This window comes from Rhinolophus ferrumequinum, chromosome 9, assembly GCF_004115265.2.
Source record: "Rhinolophus ferrumequinum isolate MPI-CBG mRhiFer1 chromosome 9, mRhiFer1_v1.p, whole genome shotgun sequence".
Lineage (NCBI taxonomy): Eukaryota > Metazoa > Chordata > Mammalia > Chiroptera > Rhinolophidae > Rhinolophus > Rhinolophus ferrumequinum.
Genome location: NC_046292.1, coordinates 33,353,075 through 33,369,912, shown reverse-complemented (window position 1 = coordinate 33,369,912; position 16,838 = coordinate 33,353,075). Strand labels below are relative to the sequence as shown.

At 38.2% G+C, this 16,838-nt stretch overlaps 1 protein-coding gene across 1 annotated transcript in view; it reads right to left on the bottom strand.

Moving 5' to 3' along the window:
- Positions 1–863: 863 nt before the first annotated feature.
- LOC117026837 (cytochrome P450 4X1) overlaps positions 864–16,838 on the bottom strand; it is a 38,678-nt gene continuing 22,703 nt past the window's right edge. Inside the window, 6 exon segments of the mRNA XM_033113962.1 lie at positions 864–1,603; positions 2,427–2,509; positions 3,933–3,997; positions 6,159–6,292; positions 9,274–9,464; positions 10,768–10,871. Of these exon segments, the coding sequence (XP_032969853.1) occupies positions 1,435–1,603; positions 2,427–2,509; positions 3,933–3,997; positions 6,159–6,292; positions 9,274–9,464; positions 10,768–10,871 (746 nt within the window). The 3' untranslated portion in view covers positions 864–1,434.

Sequence of the window (16,838 nt, the reverse complement as noted above, 5' to 3'; positions counted from 1 at the left end):
TCAAAAAATACATATATTTTAGCACACTTTAAGCCCAATCACTTCCTCCTGGCTTTAATAATGACAGTTTTTGTTCTTCCTTTCAAATATGTGTGTCTCTTCATTTTCTTTTCTTAAAATCTTTGATGGTATCCAGAACAGCCTTGCCACAGTCTGGATGGACTATTGGGGGCATGCTTTGAAGTAGTCACTGATAACTACAAAGGCCACAGGTTTCTAGGGTTCTAAATTATAAAACTTAGAAAAATTATTACAATCACCAGCTCCTAAAGTATTTTGAAATCAAGATTAAATGTTGATTCTTATCCAGTGTGTTCCAGCATATATTAATATCATCTTTTGTGTTTTATGTGTCAATCTGCTAATTAATTTTGAACAATTATTGCATTCCTGGGATAAAATATAATTCATAATGATGTATGTGTCTGTGTGTGTGTGTATACATGTGTGGGTGTATACATGTGTGGGTGTATCTGTGTGTATATACATCTGTATCCATAAATGAAATAGGCATATTGGTATGTAATAATCTACATCTGTAATTACAAGTGAAATTGGTATAAAAGACATTGTTTAAAGCAAACAAAATGTTTAACAATATATGGTAAGATAGGATACCATTCAGTTATTTAAATATTTTAATGAATAATTAGTAGCTCCCAGTTGATTCGGGTGTTGTGGAAATTAAGAAAAAGACAACTCCATAGAAAAGAAAAATAGATGATGTGCAAGTCATAGAGAACAAAACAAAGATAAACACAAATAGCCAATAAGCATGTTTTTAAAACTACAAATAACTTAAATATCCCATAATGGCAAACGAATTAAGTTATAGTACATCCATGTTACAGAATATCATTCGGAATGAGATGTATTTTTATTGAGTGAAAAAGGCAAGAACAATATGGATTTGATCCCATCTATAAGAATACATACATACATATGAAGTGTACAGGAAAAAGTCTGAAAGAATGCACACCAAACTATTCTGTGTTTAGGAAAAGCCGTAGGATTGGTCAGGGAAGTAGGGGTATACTACCTGAAATGAGATTTTTACTTTTTATTCTACATGTTTTTCTACTGTTGGAAATACATTCATCTATTACTGCGTAATTCTGAAAAGTTATTTTTAAAAACAACAGAACATATATGAATGTCATCTAGCAAACTTCTTGGTATATAGCATTAATAGTAGCCGAAATCAAACAGAAAAGTCCTGAAAATCTCCCAAAGTCACACAGAAACAGATCTAGGTGATACAGAGTGTCACCCAAAAATGTTTTCGAATAATATGCAGGTCCACAGAGACCCCCCATACCACCTACCCCTAACCTTCCCACCATACTTTGATTCCTCTCCATTTTCTTGGACCATTAGTTGTAAATTTAACATTAAAACAAAATATATATAACCATTGTACCCTGGGCTCTAACATTAAGAAAGTTTTTTCAGGTATAAGTGGACCCCATTCTTGGATCGGAGAACAACCTGGGGCACGACAGAAAGAGGCCTGGTGGGATCTGGAGTCAACTGGAAGCACAGCAGAATCAAAGCAACGGCCACTTTTAACTCCATTATGGCAAACTGTTGCCCGACGCAGTTCCTGTAGACACCAAGAGAAAATAAGAGACACTTGAAGAAATGGTGTTCCTTCTGAGTCTTTTACAAGATACCAGAATAACAAATCTAATGTTCACAGTAAAGCAACATTTTCTTTCTCTGTGCCATACAAGCTTTTGTATTTTGGGTTTACATTGTTCCCTGCAAGAATGTGAGCTGGAAGTCCCCAATGTGATGCCCTTGCTAAACAAGGTGGCACCTGGAGTCGCTCATAGAATTGTTTCTCCCGTGAGGACCTGAGGTAAAACCCATGACTATGTTGATAACACTGTATTGTATAATTGTAATTTGCTAAGGAAGTAGAACTTAAATCTCTCACAAAAACAAAGACAAATGTGTGAGGGGAAGGATGTGTTAATTAACTTTGGGGAGAAATTTGTTTACAATGTACATGTATATCAGACCATCACGATGTATACTTTAAAGATCTTAACAATTTTACTTGTCAATTATACCTCAATAAAGCTGAAATTTAAAAACATAATAATTTTTTTCCTAGTTTTAGAGAACAAATAAATGCAGCCGGCCTGTGTTGGGGAGGACTGCATTGAGCCTAGGAGCAACAGCCTGCATCATGGGATAGTATTCTGAGGCATGGCTACACAGAATGTGATAGAGAAGGACACTGTCCTTTGTGAAACTAACTGGCCCTCTCAGAGGCTCGGATAAGCAGTAAGTTCTACCTCATGGTCACGTGAGAAGGTGGGGTTCCATGGAAGACTTTATAGAATTGAGGGGCTAAAGGAAAAGAGCTGTCCCCAAGTACACATTTTCGTGTATTTTCAACAAGTTCAAGTTGTCCTCACCTCGGTCCAGCTGAGAATGGTAAGAAGGAGTGGGAGTGTCTCTGATTACAATTCTCCGGAGAGAACCTCAAGGGGTCAAAGACCTGAAATGAGAGGGCAATACCCCCAAACACCATTAATACATTTCTTAAGCCACTGCTTAGCACCGATCAACAGATAAACATTGTGAACCATACATGTAATTTTAAATGTTCTGGTAATCACATTTTTAAAAGGTGAAATGAATTTTAATAATACAATTTATTTAATTGAAAATATCATTCCAATATCTACCAAATATAAATGATAGTTAAGAAAATATTTCATTTTTTTACTACATCTTCAAAACCCAGTGTGTATTTTATATTTCTAGTACATCTCAATTCTGACTAGCCACATCTCAAGGGCTCAATAGTCACATGTGACTAATGGCTGCCATCTTGGGCCGTGCAACTCTACACCTGTGACCTTGGCTGGATTCTCAATTGACTAATCCGTTATCCAGACTAAGTAAAAGGAAGCAGAAATACTATGGCCAGTGGTACTATTTTCACTTTGGAGGTAAGAGTGCACCTATTTAGAAGTCAAGCCCAAATGATTCCATGATCAGTTGTTACTGAGACATGCAGTCCAACTTCCTTTTACAAGTTACAGATGTTAAACCCTAGCAGCTCATGTAAAAGGAAGCATTTGTACATGTTGTGTTTAGAGTTTAGAGGACACTGAATCAAGGAACTCAGGTATGTTCCGTAACTTCTTTGTGCCTCTCCAGATCCTCTTTCCTCCCTTCTAAATCGCTCTGCTCTGGACTCCAAGAAGCTGACCCACATGTTGTTCTGTTGGGTTTGACCAAGAAAAGGCATTGATAGGAGATCTGGAGGGTGGGAGGAGAGAGCATTTGGGGTATTTATTCCCTGAGCCCCTCCCTACCAGGCCATCTCAGGTTGGCTGCATGTTCTACTAATGGTCACAATTCCTGTCTCATGGCCTTTCCTGGAAGCTCTCTCTCCAGGTTTCTAGCCCTCTCTCCATTGTCCCATCAGGCCTAGAAGTGGTACGCACTTCCATAGTGATTTGCTCCATGTTGCTTTTCCAAAACCCTAACCCATACTTTTGTCAATAGTTCCTTCATAACATCTCAAATTGCTTGACTCCCGTGTGTCATTGACTTCCCGCCAGAACGCTGATTGTTACATCCAGCAGAAGGGAGTTTGAGTTACCTGAATTACTACTGACATTCTACAATCTTGCAGATATCTAGGTAGTGCTTGGTAGAGCTTCTTAAGTAAATGACTATGGCAATTTAGAGCAGATTGTGTGGCATTATGCCAGTTTATTCATTCAAACAAAGATAAAGTAGGAATAGGGGCAAAGGACAGTTTTTCGTTAGTGGAAAAGTCCTACATTTTTGGTTTCTATATTTATTTTTGTTGGCTGTATCATTTGCTACTTCCAAGCACAGCTAAAAAAAAAAGTAAATTGCACAGCATTAGTTCTTTTAAGTATTTCTGTGTAAGACAGTCATACCTTTGGGTTTTCCCAGACAGCAGGATTGTGATGAAGACCCCAAATACTGAGAACCACTGTTATTCCTGAGAAAGGAAAGAAACATAGGAGATTGCAGGAGAAAGAACAAGCAGTAGGCTACTGTGATACCACTATTCAGAAAGATTTCTCTTCTGAAGGGAAAGAGCTAGCTGCTGGCAGACCTCTGTGTGCTGTAGCTGAAGACAGCAGTGAAGGACCCATGGGAGGATGCAGTCTGATGTCTCCTTAGTTTTCAAAGCAGTGATCTATTGAATCCATGATTCTATCATAAAGAGCTATTGGTATCGTGTCAAAATGATAACCCATGCTTATGTTTTCTGCTACCTCTGGAAATTATTTATACAGTAGTCCCTCCTTATCCATAAAGGATACATTCCAAGACCTCTAGTGGATGCCTGAAACCATGCATAGTACCAAACCATATATCTACTATGTTTTTTCCTGTACATACATACCTATGATAAAGTTCAATTTATAAATTAGGCACAGTAAGAGATTAACACCAGCTAATAATAAAATAGAACAATTATATAATAATATACTGTAATAAAAGTTACGTGACTGTAGTCTCTCAAAATATCTTATTGTACTGTGCTCACACTTCTTGTGATGATGTGAGATCATAAAATACCAAACTTATTCCTGAATCTGTATAACCATTCCTGACTGCAGTAAATGCCTTGGTGTAACTCATTTTAGGGGATCCCTAGCTGAAGTCTTCATGTAGGCTCAATGCTTTCTGGTACAACATGTTGCTGTCCGTCAGAATGTGTTTTCTGTTCATGTCTTCTACCCACAAATTTAATGTCTTTTTTCCATCTTAAGTAAGCACTTATCACGCATTGTGGTGATAACTTTCGCAGTTTGAGGTGTGAAATGAGCACAAATTTCTTTTCCTTCTTCATAATTTCACGGATAGAAGATTCATTCTTACCACAGATCTTAGCAAACTCAGCATAAGATTTTTTTCTCTTTCCTTCTAAGTTGAGAACTTCTACCTTTTCTCTTTTAGAAAGCTCTTCACAGCTTCTTGTTGGCACATCCAAATCGCCAGCATGACTACTCTTGTGCTTTGAGGTCATTATTAAGTAAAAAAAGGACTTTGGACCTCGGGTGACTATGGGTAACAGAAAGCATAGAAAGCAAAACCGTGGATAAGGGGGGCACTACTCTACATCTATTAATTCACTATGAAGCACCCACTCCAAATAGTTTGGGTGCATAAGAACAGAACCATAAGTCCATTGTGTAAATTGAATGACAAGTTTCTGCTGGTGCTGTTTATTCATAGAGGGCAGGGAATTTTGGTAAATAGCCATGTAGTTTGGGGATTTTTAAAAAAGACAGAGGAGAGACAATTTGAAATGATTTGTTTACCAGAAATAATTCTTGGTCTGTCAACAAAGTCCCAGTAAGAGACATGTTGTTGGTATTTGCCACAAGCAATCCTGTCAGCTTGTTTCCAATGGCAAGAGTTAATAGAACACTGAAGCAGATAAGTGAAGGTGTCTCACGTGACCCCTCTGCATCCCACTCACCCTGCTCAGAAACCTGTGTTGTTCTGAAGAGCACTGGGTTCCGGCATGGGACCTCCGAGTGAGGTCTAGCTCTGCTCACTGCACACTGCATACTGGAGTCCCCCACGTGGGTTTTTGGCTACACCAAAAGTATTTGAAAGTGTTTTGTAAACTGCAAAGCACTATATAAGTATCTGCTAAAATCATGTTGCAGGGGGAAAATTGAGCTCATATGTTGGAAGGCTCTGTGTAAACTATTACGTGCTGCACACTTATTAGGGTGATATTATTATGATAATGAAGCCAAAGACATTCCTGGGTCTTCTAGATAAACATAATAGTGCTTACCTCCCATGAAGTCTCACATGAGTTTGACACTCAGGCAAACAAAGATTATCTTAGAAATAATGTCCCACACGGGAAGAAACCCTGTATTCTGATTCCGGCGACACAGGTTCTGGGGATAGCTTTGCTGCAAATGGCTATGTGCCTTTAGGAAAGTCTCTGAAACCCAGATCCGATCAAGGCATCACCTACTGAGCTTTTACTTAATAGGTACCCACTCTTAAGCCCGATGTCCTAAGGATTGCCTTTTGACTTCTCCAAGACTTGAGAAATCCCCTGGCCTTTTTACTCTCCCCAGGATCCCACAGTCTCTAGAAACTGCTTAGCAAAAGAAATCAAAGACCTGCAGGCAAGGAGCGTCCATCTGGGAAGGTAATGGGCTTGCTGAGTTCTCTGGAAACAGAAAAGGCGGTAGGCATCAATCGGAGAGACTCCTTGATACACATTGTGGCGTATGACATCTCTCTCAGCTGGTCCCTGTAAGCACAAGAGAGAGAGGACAGGGAACTAAGCTCCATATCCAGTCTGCAAACATTGATATGTGTTTTTTTTTTTTTTCTATTTGATGTTTGTTCCTGGTAGGTATCATCCTCAGGTTAAAGCTATTTTTCCAATTGGTTTATGTAACAGAACATTCCAATGGGACTCTTTCTGCCTCGGGCTCAGCTGAGGTCTCAAAGGAAGAGGACCCAAACAGGTGCCAAAACCCTCATTATAAAGTAAGGTGCTACAGTAAAGGATTTGCTAAGAAGATTTCTGAAAACCAATTTTGCAACCCTTAGCTCATCACTTAAATCAAGAAAAAACACGGAATGTCTAAGGATTGAAGAAAGGAGGCTTAAGAGTTTTGAGAGAGAGAAAAAAAAAATCCTTTAAAGAGCATTGCTGGAATGCTATGGAGAATGGAGGAAGGTGCCCCCTGCCATGTTAAGCAAAGAGGGGCTTCAAGAGGATCATGTAGGTGATCTGACATGTGCTCCCTGGGGTTTGGGAAGCATAGGACTGATAAGAAAAACTGTGAATCAGAACAGTCGGAGAGGCAGGAAAGAGCAACAGGGACAAGGCAAGAATGGTCCCGTGTGTCCTATGGGCCAATGAACCAGAAAGAGAGAGAGCTCTGAACCAGCTTGAAGGGAACTCTAAGGACAAGAATTCCCTTGCCTCATGAATCACCACTGCAAAGTCCCAGTGAGGGAATCTCCAAGAAACCCACAGATGTACCCACTGAAAGTAAAAGGAAGCATTGAATAACTGCCAAGGTCAGTGGGCAAGATCATAATAGTACCAACGGCTTCTTTCTCCTTATCCTTTGTCCCGCCTGGGACCATTTTTGGAAAGTCAAAAACAGCACGGTAGGGGAGAAACTGGTCAGCAGGAAGAAGCCAACCACAGCCCTTTACCTACCATGGGCTTCCAGACCAAAGAAGTACTGAGCTGGGATGGAGGGAGATGTTCCAAGTGAATAAGAATTGGAAGTTTTGAATATTACACTGGATCATACAGTTTAATTACTGAAATGAAACTGCTCTTGTAATTTAAATGGATGGGAACACTGTGGGATTCACTCAAGATCTCAGCCCCACATAGCAAGTTTGAAGTGTTGGCAGGAAAAGAATAAGGTTTTCATTTGCATCCCAGCTAGTCAGGTTGATTCAATAAAATGATTGCGCATAGTATTTAGTCTATTTGCTTTATTGTATTTCTATTTGCTTTTCTGAGTATTTATTTTGAATGCAGACTTTGGCCATTCAGTAATGTGAAATTTTAATTTTGAGCCCAGAATAAAAAGACTCATTGTGCTTAGTCTGGCACTTTGCATATTTAAGAAAAACAGTGTTGTCCATCTCAGCCCTGGTGCAGAAAGATGAGAGGAATTTTAAACCAATGGAGAAATGGGCTGACAAGGAGCTAAATGGAGACACTGAACAACTTTCCAGGTTTTCCAGAAATTGCTCTTTGCAGTATAGTTTTATTATCTGTCTAAAAATATTATCAATTCTCAGACTGCTATATACAAATATTATTAAATGTAACTACACGGCCATATTATAGAATAAAAACATATTTTATTCCCTACAACATGATTGCCATTTCTCTCATTAAAATAAACGAGTAGTTAAGAGATCCTCTGGACTTTGTTTTCTCACCTGGCAAAGATTTCTTTTTTGTTCTCACATTTCACATAAGCCAAACAAGAACAAGAAAGGTTAATATTTGAGTTATATATATATATCTACCCTAATCAAGGTTAAAATATCAAATTAATTTGGAGAGGTAGTATACAGTGTTTCCAAATTCAATTAATGAATAAAAAATGACCAATCAACACTGCATTTTGTGCTGTATTGATTAGACACTTAATTTATGGTAGGAAGTGACTATTATTTTCTTATAAAAAGTGAGATCTCTACTACACCCATATAAATTTAAATTTTCCTTTGCAAATGTTCTAATTGAGTTGCCCTATGCATTTGAAATATGATGTTTTCCCCCTAGACATGGGATTGGGTTGCCCTTAGCATTTTTACCTTTCTGTCCACTTTGACCAGCAAAACAATGATATGTGAAATATCTAGCTAGGGTGAGGAGTGTGGTTTATATCAAGGATATGTGTGGTCTTTCCAAATAGCATGTCTAAGGGGAAAATTCATAACCTGGCCTTCAGTAACAGCAAGATAGGCTCAAAGTCTAGCAAAATGGAGTTGAAGTTTCCTACCTGGCTAACTCCTACATATCCTATAAGGAGCAGCTTAGGCGTATAATATCCCAGGAAGTCTCCTTGAAGCCCCCATGCCAGGTTAGGCACCTGTCGTTTAGTCTCTGTGGTAGCCAGTACATATCTCTCCCTTAGCATGTTATTCTCTAATTATCTGTATGGGGACCTATCTCCTGTACAAGGGGCGAAGTCGTTGAGGGCAAAATCCACACATAATCTTGCATATATATTTAGTGCCTTATTACTTAAAATGTCCTCAGCTATATTTGTTAAACTCAACTTCAGTGTGTATCCTTTTGTACTATGTTCAAAGTCCAAAGCCAATCCTGAAGAGTGAACACGGGGATGGGAGAGAATGTCTATAAGGAGGCTTACATGATGCAGATGCTCTCTCAGAAGAAGAGTCCCACTTGAGCACTACCATTCAAGCTCTAAATGCAAGTCTAGGGAGCAAGTCCCCATTTCCAATGCATTAGAGCCTGGGTGAAAGAAAGAGATAGGACAATTTACACACCACTGATTAGAAAAACAACGAAACATAATTTATGGATGAGTGAACTTCTTTTGCAAAAGGCAAAGGGATAATTTTGGGCCCTCTAGAAAAAGAGCAGAATGGTAGCCTGCCTCTTCTGCTTCCATATATACATATCTTGAAGCACTATAGTCACCAAGGTACCAGAAGAAAGAATAAAGCAAAATCCCATGAGAAGTAGGATGAAATGTTTCGGGATGCAGATCTTACCAGGTGATAGATGACCCATCTCCCAGGACGCCTCTGATCTCTTCCCGGCATCTCTCCTGATGCTCAGGGTTCTGAGCCAGGTGGTAGAGGATCCAGGAAATGCTCCCTCCCACAGTGTCTTGCCCTGTCACCAGGAAACTGTTCACCTCGGACCGTAGGTCAGTATCTGAGAAGTTGTTACCATTTTCGTCCTAGAAAGCACAGTAGAGATATTTTTAGGCAATGTCAGTTTATAGACATTTGCAGCCCCAACGAAATAATGGTTTTAGGGAAGAAATTAGAGTTTTCAATGAGAGGTTCAATTTTTAATTCAGTTCAACAAATGTGTACTCTGAGCCACATTTTGCCCAAATCATTAAGGAGGACTAAAGTTCAATAAGGAAATCAAGCCTTGTAAAGACTGCCTCCAATCATCCTGCCAGCTTTGTCCAGATTTTTCTAGCACTGTCTCAACATCATCTCATCAGCTTACCCTATGACCCATTCTCCTGTGTTTTCCTGAACTACCATATATCTTTATGATAGTCACCGATGCTGTCAAATCAGTAAAAAATTTAGCCTTATCTGACTCTCTAGTGACAGAGTTGCAGAGTTTTATCTTTACTTCAAAACCTATGCAGCCACACAGAAACTGTGGTACCTTTATACAATGGAGTATTAGCCATAAAGAAGAATGAAATCTTACCATTTGCAACAACATGGATGGACCTAGAGAACATTATGTTAAGTGAAATAAGTCAGACAGAGAAAGACAAATACCATATGATCCCACTTATATGTGGAATCTAAAAAACAGAATAAATGAGCAGACTAAACAGAAATAGTCTCAGAGATACAGAAAAAAAAACTGATGGTTGCTAGATGGGAGGGTGGGTGGGGATGAGGGAGAAGGTGAAGGGATTAGAAAACACAAATTGGTAGCGACAATATTGTCACAGGGATATGAAAGACATTTGGGGGAATATAATCAGTAATGTTGTAAAGATTTTGTAGGATGTCAGATAGGCACTGGTCTTATTAGGGAGACCACTTCATGGATGGTGTACATGCCTGACCACTGAGCTATACACCTGAAGCTGAAGCTGAATAATATTGAATGTCAACTGTAATATTACATATATATATATATATATATATATATATATATATATATATATATATATATATATAAAACAACAGGATGTGGAGTACAACATAGGGAATAGAGTCAATGGAATTGTAACAGCTATACATGATGTCAGAGGGGTAGTAGATTGTGGGAGGGGGGTTATCACTATATGAGGGGTGTAAATGTCTATTACATTGTTGTGTACACCTGAAACTAAAAAAAATAAATAAACAAAAACAAAAACAAATCTATGAAGCCAACCCATTAATTCAAAAATATAGTTAAATGTAGTTGACCAATACTGCTTTTATCTCCTATCCTGCCCACTCACCCACCTACCTTCACGATTAGATATATGAGCAGGTTCAGAAACTTAAAAGATTTACCTGGGCAGAAAGAACAATATCCAGAAAATCCTGGTACTTCTTTTGAGTGTTACCCTGCTTCCTCTCAGTCTTGAGGGACTTCTTTCTTTCCTGGATTATCTGGTCTAGGGTAGAATAATAATTCCCCATTACCAAAGTGACAGCAAAGTAAACTAATTACAGAGAAAGCCATGGCCCATAAATAGCTTTAAATCTTGCCTAATTTCCTGAGATCAAAGTAAGTATATCATGTTTAAACAGATTTAATTTTTGGAGACATTTATTTTCCCATCCAATGACAACCTTTGATCAAAGTTCCAAAGACAAACACAACAGCCCAAAAATATGCTTTATATAATTAGGCAGATAATATAATTAAGATGATTTCAAATATATGTGCAAGTGACCAATCATTCTTTTCTTCCTCAGGCTAATATCATATTTCCATGGAAAAATTAACAAATGAAATGGAAGACAAGGAAAGAAATGTCAACATGTGTGTAACTGAAGGGTCTAAAAAAAAAAATGAAACAGAATACTTAAAATCATAATCCAAGAAAACTTTCAGGAAATAAGAGAAAATTTAAATTTACATATTGAAGGGCCCACCCTATGCCTGGAAAAATTGGAACAGAATAACCAATTCCAATATATAGCTTAGTAAAACTATTCAACATAAAAGACAGAGAAAAGAAAATACTCAGAGAATCCAGACAAAAAGCCCAAATGACTTTTAAAGGTAAGAAAATTAGGCCAGCATCATACTTCTCTAGAACAATAATGAAATCAAGGGAAGTTTAGAGCATTTTTAAGAAACTCAGGGAAACAAAGTGTGAGATAAATATGTTTTTTTCCCCAGGGGAAATAGAACTAGCCGGGTTTTACTTAACTTGAGAACCAAGAAAGAAACCGTAAAAATGACCTCTTAAAAAGAAGTGGAACTCTGATTCACTTTCTCACTGCATTAAAGACAGAGACCCAGTTAGGGTGCTTGCACTGTTTGCTGTGGATCCTTGCATCTCTTCAGGAGGGGCACAGAAGACACTTGAGCTCATGAGAGAAAGCAGCTGGTTGCTGGTGAGACTGGAGGAGGACCTGAAGCAGCTCCTTTGTCACTAGAAATCTGACCCTTGAGATAAAGATTTTATATTCAGCAAAATTGTCCTTCAAGTCTATGAAAAAAGTTACAAACCTGCACGAACTCAGAAAATACTGTGCCCGTGAGCCCAGTTTGAGGAATCTATAGTAGATGAGCTTCATCCAACCAAGAGATGACTGGGAAAACGTCATTTAAAGAACTGAGGTGGACATTTCATAGAGTTAATTCTAGATCTCAGACTAAAATAAGGATAGGGACATGGGCAGAAGAATAACACATAAACCTTAAAAGTGAAAATAATGCAACTAAAAATAGAAGGAGTAGGGAGAGAGAAAGGAGAAAGTACAATAAGATCACTGATAGTTGTATAGGTAATAAATAAAAGCCAAAGGAAACCATGAAATACTGACAAAACATACCCAGTCACAAGAGGACAAATACTGTATGATTCCACATATGAGGTACCTAGAGCAGTCAGATTCCTAGAGACAAAAAGTAGAATGATGGCTGCCAGGGGCTGAGGAAGACATGAAATGAGGAGTTCTTATTTAATGGGTAAGGAGTCTCAGTATTTTAAGCTGAAAAGAGTCCTGGAGATGGACGGTGCTGATGATTGCACAACAATAATAGCACTGAACTGTGCTTTAAAAAGGTGAAGATGACAAATGTTATGTTGTGTGTATTTTCCCACAATGAAAAATACTGACAGACCAGTTAGCAGACATTTGAATAAGGGAAAGGAGATTAAGCATCTATGAAAGAACTAAATACTGTGGTAGCCATAGAACAAAAAATATAAACCTTCTTAAATATAAAAAGATTTATATTTTAAAAAAGCAAAGAAGACATACTACAGAGGAAAAAAACCCAGTATACTGGGTTGAATGATGTCCCCCCAAAATTCATGTCTACCCAGAACCAGTGTATTTAGCCTTATTTGGAAATAAGGTCTTTACAGATGTAATCAAGTTGAGACATCCTATCGAATTAGGGTGGGCTCTAATACAATGACTGGTATGCTTATAAGAAGAGGGAAATTTGGACACAGATTCTGCTATAGACTGAATGTTTGTGTACCCCCCAAATTCATACGTTGAAACCTAATCTCCGATGTGATGGTGTTTGGAATTGGGAACTTTGGGAGGTGATTAGGTTACAGGGGTGAAGCCCTCATAAATAGGATTAGTGCCTTCTTTGGACCCAAGAGAGCCCCTTCATCCCTTCTACCATGTGAAAATACAGTGAGATGACAGCCATCTATGAACTGGAAGCAGGCCCTCAACAGACACAAAATCTACTGACCACTTGATCCTGGACTTCCCAGCCTCCAGAACTGTGAGAAAGAAATGTCTGTTGTTTATTAACCACCCAGTCTATGGGATTCTGTTATAGCAGCTCAACAGGAACAAGATTGATATGCAGAGGAAAGACAACCATGTGAAGACAGACAGAAATTAGAATGATATAGTTGTAAGCCAGGGAATGCCAAGGATTACTGGCAACAACCAGAAAGGAGGAAGAAGCAAGGAAGGATTCTTCCCTAGAAGAAGGCTTGAAGAAGTTTTCGAGAGGGATCATGGACCTGCCAACACGTTGACTTTGGACTTCTAGACTCCAGAGAGAGTAAATTTGTGTTGTTTTAAGTCTCCCAGTCTGTGACTATTTGTTATTGCAACCCTAGGAAACTAATACACACAGTAATTCTAATATGCACAGTAAAACAATAATATGACAGTATTGAGACCAAACATATCTGTCATTTCAATAAATAAGAATGGGAATGACTTGCTTATTAAAATAAAAGAGATTTTTTAGATTAGTTCATTAACCAAACTCAACTATGTGCTGCATGAAAGAAAAACACATAAAACAAAGTAATTCAAAATGGCTAAAAATAAAGGGATGGACAAGAATATACCAGACAAATGGAAATGATAAGAAATCAATCCAGACACCAGATAAAGTATATTTGATAAAAAATTCTGGAAGTTATGATATCACAAGATATAAGAGTTATACACATATACACACACCAAATAACACAGCAGCACACATTTAAAGCAGAAACTACAGGAGATGCAAGGAAAAATAGGCAGAATCACATTAGTAATAGGAGTCTTTAGCATGACATTCTCAGTATAGGACAGATCCAGTAGACAAATATAAGATATAGAAGATCTAAACATAATAGTAAGGTAAAACATATAAAGGGAAATATCAAGCACCACACCTAAAAATAGAGAATGTATCTTCCTTTCAAGAGCACATGGAACATTTATAAAAATTGAGCATATATTAAATGAAAGAAAACATTAAGTTCCATAAAGTAGAAATATTAATCTCTAATATGCCAATACAAGAAAACTAGAATTTAAAAAATCAAATTAAAAACCCTTTCCACCTATAAATTTATGAACCTTCTATTAAACAGATTTTGGATGAAAGGGAAATACAAACAGAAATTACAGAATTTCTGGAAAAAAAAGATAATGAAAGCATTACTTATCAAAATACTTGAGATATATTTAATCAGTGAACAAAGGAAAATCTATAGCCTTAAAAACAAATAGCAATAAGAAATAGAAAAATCCATTCTAAAATTTATATGGTATCTCAAGGGACGCTAAAGAGCCAAAACAATCTTGAAGAAGAAAATCAAAACGGGAAGACTCACACCCTCTAATTTCAAACTTACTACAAAGCTACAGAAATCAAAACAGTGTGGTATTGGCACAGAGATAGATATATTATATATGAATAGAATAGACACCCGGAAATAAACCCTCACATATATGGTCAAATGACTTTTGAACAAGGGTGCCAAGATCATTTAATGGGGAAAGGACAGTCTTTTCAACAAACAGTACTGGGAAGCTAGACATCCACATGCAAAAGAATGATGTTGGACCTTACCTAATACCATACACAAAAATTTACTAAAAATGGATCAAGGACCTAAATGTAAGACCTAAAACGATAAACATCTTAGAAGAAAACATACGATAAAAGCTTCATGACGTTGGATTTGCCAAGGATTTCTTGACTATGACACCTAAGGCACACATAACAAAAGAAAAAGCAGACAAATTGAACTTCATGAAAATTTAAAAACTTTCTGCATCCAAAGAGTAAAAAGGCAACCCACAGAATGGGAGAAAATATTTGCAAATCATATATCTGATAAGAGATCAATACCCAGAATATATAGAAAACTCTTAAAACTCAAGAAAAAATGAATAATCCAATTCAAAAATGGGCAAAGGACTTAGACATTTTTCCAAAGAAGATATACAAATGGCTAGTAAGCACATGAAAAGATGCTCAACATCACTGATCATTAGGGAAATGCAAATCAAAACTATGAAATACCACCTCATACCCGTTAGGATGGCTACTATCAAAAACCCTGAAAATAATAAGCATTGGCAAGGATGTGGAGAAATTAGAACCCTTGCGCACTGTCAGTGAAAATGTGAAATGGTAGAGCTGCTGTGGAAAACAGAATGGTGGGTCCTCAAAAAATTAAAATTATCATATGATCCAGCAATTCTACCTTTGGGTATATACCCAAAAGAATTGAAAGCAGGATCTCAAGAAATATTTGTACACCAAGTTGATAGCAGCATTATTCACAATAGCTAAAATATGGAAGCAACCCAAGTGTCCACTGATGGATGAATAGATAAACAAAATGCGGTATACACATACAATGGAATATATTCAGACTTAAAAAGGGAAGGAAGTTCTGACATATGCTACAACATGGAGAAAACTTGAGGACATGCTAAGGGAATTCAGCCAGGCAAAAAAAGACAACTACTGTATAATTCCATTTATATGAAGTACTTAGAATAGCCCAAATAATAAAGACAGAAAGTATAATGGTGGTTGCCAGGGACCAAGGGGAGGGGAGAATGGGAAGTTATTGTTTAATAGACATAGAATTTCAGCTTTGCAAGATGAAAAAACACATGGGAATTGATGGTGGTGATGGTGGCACAACAATGTGAAAGTATTTAACACCACTGAATAGTACTCTTAAAAATAGCTAAGAGGGTAAATTATATGTTATGTGTATTTTATGTCAATTAAAAAAACCCTAAACAATTTCCAGTCAAGATGGCAGAGTGCTCACCTCTTCAGACCACATCAATTACAACTAAAGTACAGAACAACCATCATTGAGAATCACCTGAAGTCTAACTGAACCAAAACCTACAACTACAGATATACAGAAGAAGCCACCTCAAGACTGGTAGGAGGGTCAGAGACATGAAACAGGCTGGTCTCACGCCTGCATGTGACCATTAAAAATTGGGAGGGATATCTCGGCTGTGGAGGTCCTCTCTGGAGGAGTGAGGGGTCCCAGCCCAACACCAGGCTCCCCATTCCAAGGTTTCAGTGCCACAGAGAGAAGTCCCCATAACTTCTGGCTGTGAAAACCAGCGGAGATTGAGCTGAGCAAGCTGGAGAGTGGCTGAAGTAGTAGGTGCTCCTTTTAAAGGACCTGTGCATGGACTTAATTGCGGATGGACTCACTGGCTCTGAGCTCCAGCACTTGGGCAGCAGCTCAGAAGGCACCAGGGGCTAATGCAGAGGAACTGAATTGTCTAGCCTCAGGGTAAGGGCTGGAGGGGCAGTTTTCTCCTGGAGGGACAAGCTGGCAGAAGCCATTGCTTCTTTGTTGAGCCCTCCCTTTCCTTGCATGTAGACAGATGCAGGCAGATGCCATATCTGAGTTGCCATCAAGCTGGCTATCACCTTTCATCTGCTCTACCCTAGTGATCCCCTGAGACCACATCCCACCCAACTTTCAGGCAGACCCAAGCCACTAACAGTGGCTTTTTTGTGGAGTTACATAAAATCTCTCAAAGGTTCACAAAACCCAAACAAGCAGTATCTGTCTTCAGCGTGTCCTGTACCTCTGGCTGAGCAGCCCTAAGTCTGCACTAGTGCAGCCTGCCTCAGTTAGCAAATTGTCCTCTCAAGGTAC